The 12,056-nt window shown below is 35.0% G+C and overlaps 1 protein-coding gene across 2 annotated transcripts in view; it reads right to left on the bottom strand.

Moving 5' to 3' along the window:
* Positions 1–12,056, bottom strand: part of KIF6 (kinesin family member 6) — a 412,344-nt gene that overhangs the window by 398,583 nt on the left and 1,705 nt on the right. For both annotated transcript variants that reach the window (XM_023527554.1, XM_011354825.2), the window contains exons 2-3: positions 9,815–9,924; positions 5,094–5,168 (exon numbers count right to left, since the gene is read on the bottom strand). In XM_023527554.1, coding sequence (XP_023383322.1) covers positions 5,094–5,168; positions 9,815–9,924 — 185 coding nt within the window. The remainder of the gene's footprint in view (positions 1–5,093; positions 5,169–9,814; positions 9,925–12,056) is intronic.

Genomic DNA, 12,056 nt, shown 5'->3' on the forward strand with positions numbered 1-12,056 from the left:
GATAATATACCATACTTAGCTTGTGGCTTCAGGTATCCCCTGATAGACCATCACATGTTCCCAAGATTGATAAATTCCAGCTTGAGAAGCATATTGCCAGGTAAAATATCAAATAAAACTACAAATTCTTTTATATAATGCAATATCATATGCTATACACATTTGTGGACCTACTAAAGTTTATCTTTATAAAAATTAGTTCTAAACTAATGAGCAAAATTAATATGGTAAAAGGCATTTTTTAACATTTTATTAAAAATATAGGATATATTTCAGAAAAACCACAGTTTAGAAGAGGCAGCATGATGAAGTACTTCCATGTGGAGACGTATTATATAATAAGTAACCACAGAGATTCTTTTACTTAATTTCCAATGATACAAAGTTAAAGCTTTACAATTTATCACCACCAGTCATGCAGCTCTTCAGTCATATCACTGATTTGAATTAAATGGGAAAAGATGAGTCTTAATTAATGAGATTTCCAAACTATAGAAATATGATTGATTTTATTTAGCTTTAATTGTATACGGTAACCAGAATAAAGCTACCATGTATTGAAGCTACAATGTATTAACTCAAACACAACAGCTTTAAGGGGCCTGTGCAGAGTTACTGGATTCATGTTGGCAATGTGTTCCTGAGGACTAATCTTCACTGGGAATAGCAGACATTTCTGTTTAACATCGAAAGTGGCATGATTCCATTCACCTGGGCTGCCAAATTATAGAATTCTTAAAAGAGCTTTCAAGTTATGAAATAAATATTACTTTAAATGTTGTGTATAAATGAGACTTTATTGATATTTTGTTTACCACTTCAAAGTCAAACAATCCAAGTTTGCATAAAGTGTGAACATACTGTATATGACATATTTAAAATTAATAAAAATCATGATCCTCCCATCCCAGGCTCTTAATTCAGTGAGATAATTTGCTTAATAACCCTTTCCTTCAGAGCTGAATCAAAGAAAAACGTGAATCTGTCTCCATCTGACTATCCACTGTTGCAGCACACATTTCTGCAGAGCAGGAGCCTGGATGAGTGACAGTGACCAGAGCCCTTGGTGGTAAGCAACACCCAGGAGGAAACAGGGCTCTTACACCCAGCAGATAAGCTCAGGGTACACCCTGCCAACAGTACATGCCATCCCTTCCCCAGAGACACTAGAGTGAACCACAGTGAATAGAAACCGCACTCTTAGACAGTGGTACTCTCAAATGACAGAAAAAGGCCACCACTAAGAATCATCAGATATTTGAGAAAAATCTGAACCAGGAAAGCCAGGCACCGAATTCAACAGTAGAAGAACATACACATAAAGAAAAAATGTATAGGAAAAATAGCCAATGGTTCAAAAGGAGATAACATGTCTTAAGAGGGAAAAGGGAGGATATCATCACATGCATAAACAAGAATAGGCTATTTTTCGTTTCTTACAAATGAAAAATAAAATTGTAAAAATTAAATATGTAAGAAGTAGGTGATAGAGAATGCACATGGCTCAAAAGCAAATTATCATGGTTGTAGGCTGAGCTGACAAATTCTTCCAGAACTTGAAACTAACATTGGAATGTGAATGGACAGTTATAATATTTGAGAGAGAGCACTGGTAGTTCTGGACAAAATAGGTATGTTGGAGAGAAGAAAGTTATTTTTTAAATTATCAAAGACATTATCAATGTGACAACTCTTGAGATTGAATATAAGGGTTTTCAGATTGAAATGGCTGAATGAGAGATAAGAATATAAAAAAATAACCATATCTAGACTCACCAATATGAAATTTCATAAAAACAAATAAAAAAAGAAGTTTAAAACATCCAGAAAGCAAAAACACATATTTCCTAAAAAGAAATAATACTCATATTGACATTAACATCTGTTCAGCATGCAGAGAGACAATGGAGCAATATCTTCACAGAGATGAGAGAAAGGAATTTTTAACCCAGAATTCTATTTTATACCCAGTCAAATTGCCATTTAAATGTGAAGGAAAATGAAAGGCTTCAGAAAGCTCCTAGTCTTAAACGCTCTCTAAAATATTATTAGATGATGGTAACCAGCAAAACTAAAAAGGAACCTAAGATATAGGCATGAATATAAGAAATAGCAATGAGCTAAATAACTAACTAACTAAATAAATAAATAAATGATGACAATAAAAATGATTAATAGCAATCCAGAATGAAATTATCAGTTGACCTCAACACTTCAAGTAAGGCGAATTAGGAAAGGCAGAGCACAAGTGTGATAAGGCCCCTGACTAGGAGAAACTGAGATAGAAAGAGAAATTTTGGATACTAAGAAAAATATAAATAAGTTTAAATATTAGAATTTACACTACAAAGAGATGCTGAAGTACAATGTACACCTTGAGAGAGAAAATGAAAAGCAGCAGTAACAATAACAAAGAGCACAGTCAAACCAACAAATGGCACGAAAGGAAAAAAAAAATAGAGTATATGATAAATGGAAAAAAAACCCAACAAGAGGAATACCTCCAAACACCATTACAGTAATCATAATAAATAAAAACAGGTTAAAGTAACCAATTAAAGATCAGAGACCCTGAATTTGGCTAAAAAAGCAAAAGCCAGTTATATTTTCTTTACCAGACCCATACTTAGAAACCAAATATCCCAAGGCAGTTGAATTAAGGGACTGAGAAAGATAAACCATATAAAGACTGATAGAAAAAAAAAAAATAGCAAAAGTAGTTTCAGGAAAAATGGGCTACAAGGAGAAAAGTATTTTAAAAAATGTTTCCTGTTGATGAAAGATATGATCCACTGGGACCGACTTGGACAGCCTGGATAAAAATGTTCTTGCTTGTCATTTTTTAAATCTTGTTATCATTGGGTCGGGTATCTTTGTAAGTCAGTGAGCAAAACAAATCCCCAGCCTTCATGGAGCTTTTGTTCTAGTGAAAGGTAGACAGACAAAAAACTAATAAGCAATCAAAATATACTGTATGTCAGACGGTAAAAAGTGCTGAAAAAAATAAAATGAAATAGAAAAGGGTGATAGGAAGTGCAGTTTCAAATAGGGTAATAAAGGAAGGTCTTACTGAGAAGGTGATATATGAGCAAAGACTTCAAAGATCTGAGGAAGCAACTATGCAGATTTCTAAAGAAAGAGAATTCCAGGTAGAGGGCACAGCAAAGCTGGAGGGGGAGTGGACTCAAGATGGGAGAGGTAGTCAGGAATGGAAAGAAAACCCAGACATCTATGAAACAGAAACTAAGTTTCCCTCCCTAGATGATTTTAGGAAGTTTTATAATAAGACACATGAGATCAACTCCCTGAGAAATGACATAAACCAAAAAATTACTAAAAAAGAAGAGAATTTTAGAAATATGTGACATCCAATCTAGGAGACCTAAATGTAATCTAAAGACATGTTATCTTATTATGTCTATAACTAAAATTGTTTAAGCCTACTCAATCGTATTTTACCCACTGTGAAGAAAGACTATATTGAAAGAGAAGGGCTTAATTAACAAGTTTGGGGATCTAATGTTCAGCATGGTGATTATAACTAATAATATTGTATCATAGGCTTGAATGTTAAAAGAGCAGATCTTAAGTGTTCTCATCACAAAAAAGAAATGGTAATTATGTGACAAGATGAAGGTGGTAGCTAATACTATAGTGATAATCATTTTGCAATTTATAAATGTATCAAATCAAGACCTTGCACACCCTAAACTTATACAATGTTATGTGTCAATTATATCTCAATAAAGCTGGAAAAAAAGAGAGAGAAGGGCACGGTTTGAGTAGGATTCATAAAACAGTTGAGATACAAAATGTGGCAACATGTTTCCAGCAATGTTCCTGGCAAAGGGTGTAATGATGAGTGAACTTGAAAAAAAATGTGTTTATTTAGCAAATATAGATTTCATTTTAATCATAAAGATTTATGTATATGGGGATTATTACGTCATTAAAATCACACAAATAATTTCAGGATCAGAAAGCAACCTTGTTAAATACTAGCTTCTTATATAAGTCTGCTACAAGAAGAGAGTGTGCTTATAAAAGGGCTTGAGTGCCTACTCCCAATGGGATATTGCCAATATATATTAATAAAAAAACACTGAGTGAAATAAGTCAGATAGAGAAAGACAAATGCCATTATGATTTCACTTATATGTGGAATCTAAGGAACTAAACAAATGACAAACAAAACAAAAACAGACTCATAGATATAGAGAACAAAATGGTGACTGTCAGATGGAAGCGGGATTTGGGGGCTGGCTAAAATATGGGGAAGGGAGTAAGAAGTTCAAATTGGTAGTTACAGAATAGTCACAGGGATATAGGGTGCAGCATGGGGAAGATGGTCAGTGGTACTGTGGTGATTGTGTCTGGGTAGGTGCTGGACTGGTTGAGGGGATCACTTTGTAAATGTTATGGATGCCTGGCAACTATGCTATACACCTGAAACTAAGACAAAATAATATTGGATGTCAATTCTAATTGAAAAACAAAAAATTTTTAAAAAGCATTCTGATTTATTCAGTATTCTCATATGAGTTTGGTTCTAGTAGTAAGCAGCTTGGAACTATCTGGATATACAGAAACATAAGGGACCTAGAAGCTAAAGGCCAAGCTTTGAAATATGGATATTACACTGAGGTAGAGCTGGGTCGCTCATTATTAGGCCTCCCAGGTGTCACCCATACCTAGTCCTTCATCCATCTAACCATATGTTTGAAATACTGTACTGAGAAAAGACTACTGGATTTAACAGTTAGAAAACCTTCTGGGACTCTGCCACCATTAGCCACCAATCCTGAGCACTTAATCTCTCCGATCCTCAGAGATCTACATATCTTTCAAAATGCGAGTAATAACACCTATTTTGTCTACCTCACTAGCTTGTGAGCAGATCTGGCTTTCGAGGCTCATAATCTAAATCTAAAACAAATGGCTATATGAATAAAAGGTATTAATGCTATCATAATTACATGCCCTGCAGCCTGGGATTATAGTTGATATACTGACGCACATTACCACAATTACCTGAGCATTGAAGACAAGATGAAAAACCACTAACCCACTGAACAAAACACAGCAAATCCTACCTCTCAGCAACTGGTTTGGCAATGTTTTCAAAAATAGTCTCTTGGTTTGCATCTTGATCAAAAATCCTTTGAAATCTGCAGAGGTGAAAACAGCAATTATTTAAAAGCTGAGCCTTCAAACACTATTGGATTAATAACTTTTTTCCTGACAGCTTTGTAAATTACCCCACATTTACATCACTAGGCTTACCTAACCTAACACAATGTTTGCCCTGTAGTCCCAACCACACTCTGCTGTTGTACCCCTGTATACAAATAGTGGGTAAACAGTATTGCTTTGACAAGATCTGCACAATAAATCCCTCTGAAAAACTGTAGCAGCTTTGAACCAAATAATAAACTGTGTGTTTTTAGCACTCAAGAGGGACAGTGTCTGCAACTGGCATCAAATTCAAATCTAGATAAGTGCATGAAATGGAAACCCAAGAACAGGATGTAAACAGCCAAGGAACTTCTCATGTCTGACCTGTAAAAAAAGAATGAAACTGTGAAATGTATAATTATTGAACTTAATTTTAAAATTCTGAACTAAAGTTTATTTTTCATTAATTAGGTATTACATCCAAGCTAGTATTAGCTACTTAATTTTCAGGAAAGTTTGTTCATTTTGTTGATCATCAGTGAAAAGTCAAAAAGTAGATTAAGACAGACCTGTCCTGCAAAGAAAAGTCTTTATCAGATTGGCAAGGCTAGGGGCATAGGGAGGTGGAATGGTGTTAATTTCACTCTTCATGCAATGGCACTCTGACTTAGCTTAATACAGGATCACAAGTGCAGTGGAATACCTGGGGTAGAAGACACAGACCCTATTCTTTTCCAGTATGGTAAGCTGCTACCAGAAAGCATGTCCCCCATTAAAACATCATGGACGACAAAAAGGGAGAGGGGGAGAGGGAAAGAAAGAGACAGGGAGACAGAGAGACAGAGATGGGGGAGGGGGAAAGAATACAGTATATAGGGTGAAATGTTAACAAGTGGTGAATTTCTCACAAAAAGTATAGGAGAGTTGATTGCATTATTCAACCTTTACTGCATACTTAGAAGTTTTCAAAATAAAAATGGTGGGGGGGAGGGGTGGCGCTTTAAAGCAAAACGTTTAAAACAAACATATTGAGGGCATCCTAAGCAGCTTTCAGAGTGTCTTAGAAACCTTTGGTCTATGTGTCTGCCAACACAAGTAAATTGGGCACATGTTCAATTAAAGTAGAGACTACATGAAATGTAAGACTGTTTTCACTGCATCAGAAGGATGTCTGGAGCTGAGTTGGAAATATAAAATGGAATGAAATTCATTGTTTTCAATCAACATTGACTTCAAAAGATCCCTATAGCTTATCAACATCCCTCGTGAAAAAGAAAATAATGAAACTGTATATGAAGACATTGTAAGGCACTCTGGCTACTATGTCATGTAGCAGGCAAGAGTATATTTTAGAGGGTAATATTTACAGAGTGTGCCCAGAACCCTCCTATAGGTGCATCAGAGCTTCAGACATGAACACTGACGTTAGCACAAATTACATCGCTGCTCACTTGCTCTACACAGCTCAGTTTACCGTGATATCTGAATACAGACCCAGAGGAGCTTTTGAGAATGAGGATGATAAGGCTGATTTGATTCTTTCCCAGGTCAGTGATGACTGAATGAATCAACAGCCATTCCCAAACCTATCTCCTTAAGTAAGAGAAATTAATACTACCACTATGTAAACCAAAGAGATGGCAGGGGTTTTAGTAAATCATATAGGGTGCATTAAACATCAAATATCATCCCAAAATATTTTATTTTATATAATGTAGTTGCATAATAATCTAAAAAGGCATGTGATCAGCTAGCTTCTGAAAACCACTAAAGAGTAAAATAGAAACATAGAGTTCAACGAGTTGAGTCTAATCTTTTACAGAGGAAGAAGTTGCTTTATTCTAGGGAGATAAAGCAATTTACACATGGCCCTGGAGCAAATCAATAATGTCCTTGAGACATGACTTAGGTTTCCTGATTCCTAGGAGGTTCTTCCATTATTTAGGAGGTTATACAGGCTTTTTCTAAACTCCATTTGAAATTTGGCATATGCTGATTTCTTCTCACCCCAAAACTGTACTGGTCTTTCTCACCCCAGTAAATGGAAAACTCCAGCCTTCTAAAAGTTCAATCTAAAACCCTTAGGGCACCCTTGACTCTTCTTTTTCCATTACACTCTATATACAACCCATCGGCAAACTCTGACATCTCTGACCTTTAAAACACATCCAGAATCCAACATTTCTCAGCATATCCACTCGCTACTACCTTGGCCCAAGCTACCAAAATTTCTTGCCTGGCCTCTTTTACTCACTGTCTTTATCCTACATGTTAACAAGAATGACCCTGCTAAAACATAAGTGATATTATTTCATTCTTCTGCTCAAAACTCTCAATTACCTTTCCACGGCACTTTGGGAGAAAACTCCATATGGTCTTGCCACTCTGCTGGCCATTTAACCTTCTTCTTTCCCTCTCTTCCTTGCTTACTCTCCTCCAGCTACACAGATCCCTTGTCTTCAAACAATTCAGGCATTCTCCCACCTCAGGGACTTTGCTCTTGCTATATCTTAGAGGCCCACCCGAAGTTCTCATCCCTCAGATAGCTGAATGTCTGGGTCCTTACCTCCCGCAAGTTTTTGTTCAAATATCACCCTCTTGTAAACCTTCCCTGACTGCTCTGTGAAATACTGTAACCATCCCTTCACTTTGCTGTCCCTCACCTCAGCACTCCTTAGTACTCTTCCCTGCCTTATTTTTCTCCATGGCACTTAACACTTTCTGAAACAAATTTTACTTACTGGTCTGTTTGTTCATCTCCTCCCACTAAAATGTAAGCACCATAAGAGCAGGAGCTTTGCTGTGTTCCCTGCTATATTCCTAGCCATTAAAACAGCACATAGCGGATGGTCAATAAAAATTCATTGATTGAATTGAATTTTGGGGGGAGAAAGCAGCTTTAAAATGCTTAAATATTTATCTCTGAACATATGTATAAGTTAAATATTTTATTAATTTCTTTATTTGAAATACTAAGACCAATATTTTTAATTCAGAGATTTAAAAAGAATGATTAAGAGATTTACAAATAAGCAAGCAGCACGTTTTCGATAAGCATATGTGTAAATATACTCTGTTTGTATCTACATAATGTAAAAAATACTTTGGAAAGAGCCAATAGATAGAGACGTGGTCAATTGTTTCTTAACAATTAAACAGAATCATGCTGAATAAAATGTTTTAGCAAATTGTGGCTTTATAGAGACTGGCCTAGGACAGCCGTCATGGAGTCATAGCCACCAAGGTATGTAGCATGCTTACATCAGTGAGAGAATGCCCCCTTCAGAAAAAGGAAGTCATTTATTATGAGGCTACTCCTTCAAGGAGAGAATGAAAGGCAACAGGGAACCAAAAAGACAAGGTGAGGACCACCTCACTATGCAACCATGTGCCAATCCAATAATCCTGCTTGTACGTATTGTAAAAGGAGATACAAGAAGACGGAGTGGAAGTGGGAGGAGAAAAATATGCATGAAAGATATAAAGTAGAGTGTGAAGACCAAAGAAAATCTTTATGAGACAAATAAGAGTAAATTAGAAAAGAGAGAGAGTGGGGAGAGAGAGGTAAAAAGTATCTGGGATAGTTTTATTTAAAGGGCAGAAATCGTCTCCAAATAAGGATTATATAAAACAGCCTAGAGAGAAATGCAAGAGAGCAATTAGTATTCCTTCAGTAGGACCCAGATATTCACCACCTAAGTATGGGCTACAGATCAAATTTAATTTAGGCTCGAACTTCTCCAAAAATCAAAAGTGGAGATTGAAGGAAATGAAATAATCTGAAACTGAAGAATAAAGACAGAGGAACAGTCATAATCCCAAAATTCAAGGCCTGGGTACTGGAAGAGTATTTGGACCAAAGGCACTGATGACAATCCAGGGGTGTCATCAAAACAGTCTTACATTTCATGTTTGACACTTTTCACCTGAACCATACAGTTCAGCACTGTCCAATAGAAATATAATATAATCTATAAATGTTGAGTACATATATAATCTAAAATTTCCTAGCAGCCATATTTTTAAAAGTAAGAAGAAATGTGGAATTAATTTTAATAATATACCTTAACCCAATAGATCTAAAATTCTATCATTTTAGTATGAAATCAATATGAAAAAAGTCTTGAAATATTTTATATTCTTTTTTTCATACTAAGCCTCCAAAAATTCTTGATATATTTTACATTTACAGCATATCTTGATTTGGGCTTACTACATTTCAAGTACTTAAGAGCTACATGTGGCTAGTGGCTGCTATATTGGACAATACAGATACTGAGTGTACATATGTGCACATGAGTTCCGTATATCATTTATGTATAAAGAAGGCTCACATGTATAGCACAGAGATTGAACCTTAAATTCTTATCTATAATAAAGTTTAGTGAACTTTCTATAAGTGCTAAACCACAGTGGGTCAAGTAGGAAAAAGACAATACAGACATAGTAAAGAAAGCCTGGAATCTTTCCAACTTTGAGCACAGCAGTGAAATGACGACTTGAATTGTCTACTAGATGAGATAGAGAACTACACTACTTTCTCCCCAGGAAATGATGCTAATGATTTCACAGCGGATATTAATGTAGTATAAGAGTTAGTTCAATAACAAAACAGAAACAAAGAAGAAGACAAACTTACTTAAATTTGTAGCTTTCTCGCTTATTATTCACAAATCCATCTGCCAGGTCACGTGGTAAGATAATTTCCAAGCTAGGTATTAATTTTTCATCTTCATCTATAGAATAAATCTGCAAATATAAAGACAACAAATGAATATAAAATGGTAAAATTATGGCTTGAACTATGACCATGTTTCTATGCTGTGCTTTGTAATGCTATAAAAATTATACTTTTAAGATAAAAAGTCATAACATATTGTAATTTGGATAATTTTCCTCTTTAAATTATGTACAGACTCAAACAAATATATGGAACTGAACAAGAGTTAAAACCCAAATCAATGCTCTATTAAATCTCAGATCCTCTTAAATGATATAATATTCAAATTTGAGCATTTGAGTGTCTCTGTTGTTGAGAAATTAATAGCCCTGAAATTAACATATTATCTAAGTATTGCTTTGGAATTATGTACTAGGAATTAACATTTTACTACAACCAACAAGCACGAATGCTCTAATTCAAGTTATGTTCGAAAAAGCTTGAGTTTCCATGAGATATAGTCAGATATTTGATAAAAGACATTTGGTTTCAGAAGACACATATAATTTATGTCTTTGATGTCATTTTCAAAGTTCTCCCACCTCAGCCACTAATTAGCAAATGACCTACGAAAAATCACTTAACCTCTCTAAGCTGACATGGAAATGAAGGGTCTTAACCAACCACCTTACAACTGTTATATTCTCTGATTCTCCTCTCTCCTTCATTTATTGGCCAGGAAAATTAACAGTTAAGCCTACAAAGAGGTCATGTGTAATAAAGAAAAGGATAAGATTCAGTGTCCAAAGACCTGGATCCAATGCTGATCTCAATTTACCAGCTGTGTGACCAGCCACCACCTTCAGAATCTCAGTTCTTAATACATAAAATGAAGAAAACAGAATTGCCTCCCTTCAAGATTGCTATGGGGATCATATGATGTCATGCAAATGGAAGCATTTTGTAATGCACCATAAAAAACGTTAGTCATTAGATTTAGGGATTTTTAAAAAAGACTTCTTGTCTTTCACCAGGATATAAAATTCCTTCAAACAGGCAATACTTCCTGTTTAAGACCCATTTAGATGCTGGATAATGGGGGAAAGTCATATTCTTAAACAAGTAAAAGCCTACCTAAATCTCCAGAAAGTCTGAATAATTTTCCAAAGCAGATTTTTATTGAACCCTCTCATTTAAAATGTGGAGAATTTGTGTAGGAAAGTCATTCTATAAAATAAAATTATTTGTAGAAAGTAATGGCATCAGGTCCAATCCTTTCTGGGTAGGTTTTATCAAGAGATATTTAAAAATTATATCCTCTAGGGCACTACACTTTTTTTTAAAAAAAGGTTACTGCCTAGACAGGTGAGTGAAAGGGGTAAGATATGAAGCAGACAGGAGTAAGAGTTGCCACATATTAAAAAAAATCCGTAACATTCAGTGCTCAGAAGACAAAAAGGACAATCAACTAGAATAGTGATCCTCCACCACTCTCATTAAACTATTCTTTGAAGCATTAAGAAAAATCCCTAATAACCAGAAAACTTGTTTAGTCTAATAGATTGGCTTTCTACCCTTAGTCATAAAAGTATCTGAGAGAGAGTACACTTTTTTAGAAGATAATTAGATCTAATGCAAAGATGAATATGAAAATGTTTTAAAATATACAAAGCACTATACAAATGAAAAAAAAAAAAAAGCCCTGCTATTGTTAAAATGACCAGAGGTTCATCTTATGTACATTCTAATTTATTAACCTACAAAATATTATAATTTAATTTATAGTGCTTTAAGGAATACAATTAATAAAGAAATGGAGCCATAAAATGAAGAAGAAAGAAAAAAATACCTTTGAATAACTCTTAGTTTAATGCTACAAGCAGCATTTCCAGTCACAGAAACAATCAAACAATCTTTTGTGGGCAAAAAGATAGGATGCTAAAAGTGAGATTTTTAAGGGACGGCAGGGATACACTAACTCAAAATTTATTCATCTGTGTTCTCTTATTTTTGTGTATGTGGCATAATGTTGCATCTTGGCAAGAAACCTGACATTATTAAAATACAGCATGACAGCTAAAAACACTTCCTGGAGTACCAAACAATCCACTCCACAGAATCTCACCAATGAAATAAAAAAGGAGAGGCAAATTAAAATATCCAAACAGTGCATTTCAAGAAAAGAGAAAGTTCAATACTAAATCCAAGATTCTCCATTAAC

The sequence above is a fragment of the Pteropus vampyrus genome, unplaced genomic scaffold (genome assembly GCF_000151845.1).
Source record: "Pteropus vampyrus isolate Shadow unplaced genomic scaffold, Pvam_2.0 Scaffold18, whole genome shotgun sequence".
NCBI classification, from domain to species: Eukaryota; Metazoa; Chordata; class Mammalia; order Chiroptera; family Pteropodidae; genus Pteropus; species Pteropus vampyrus.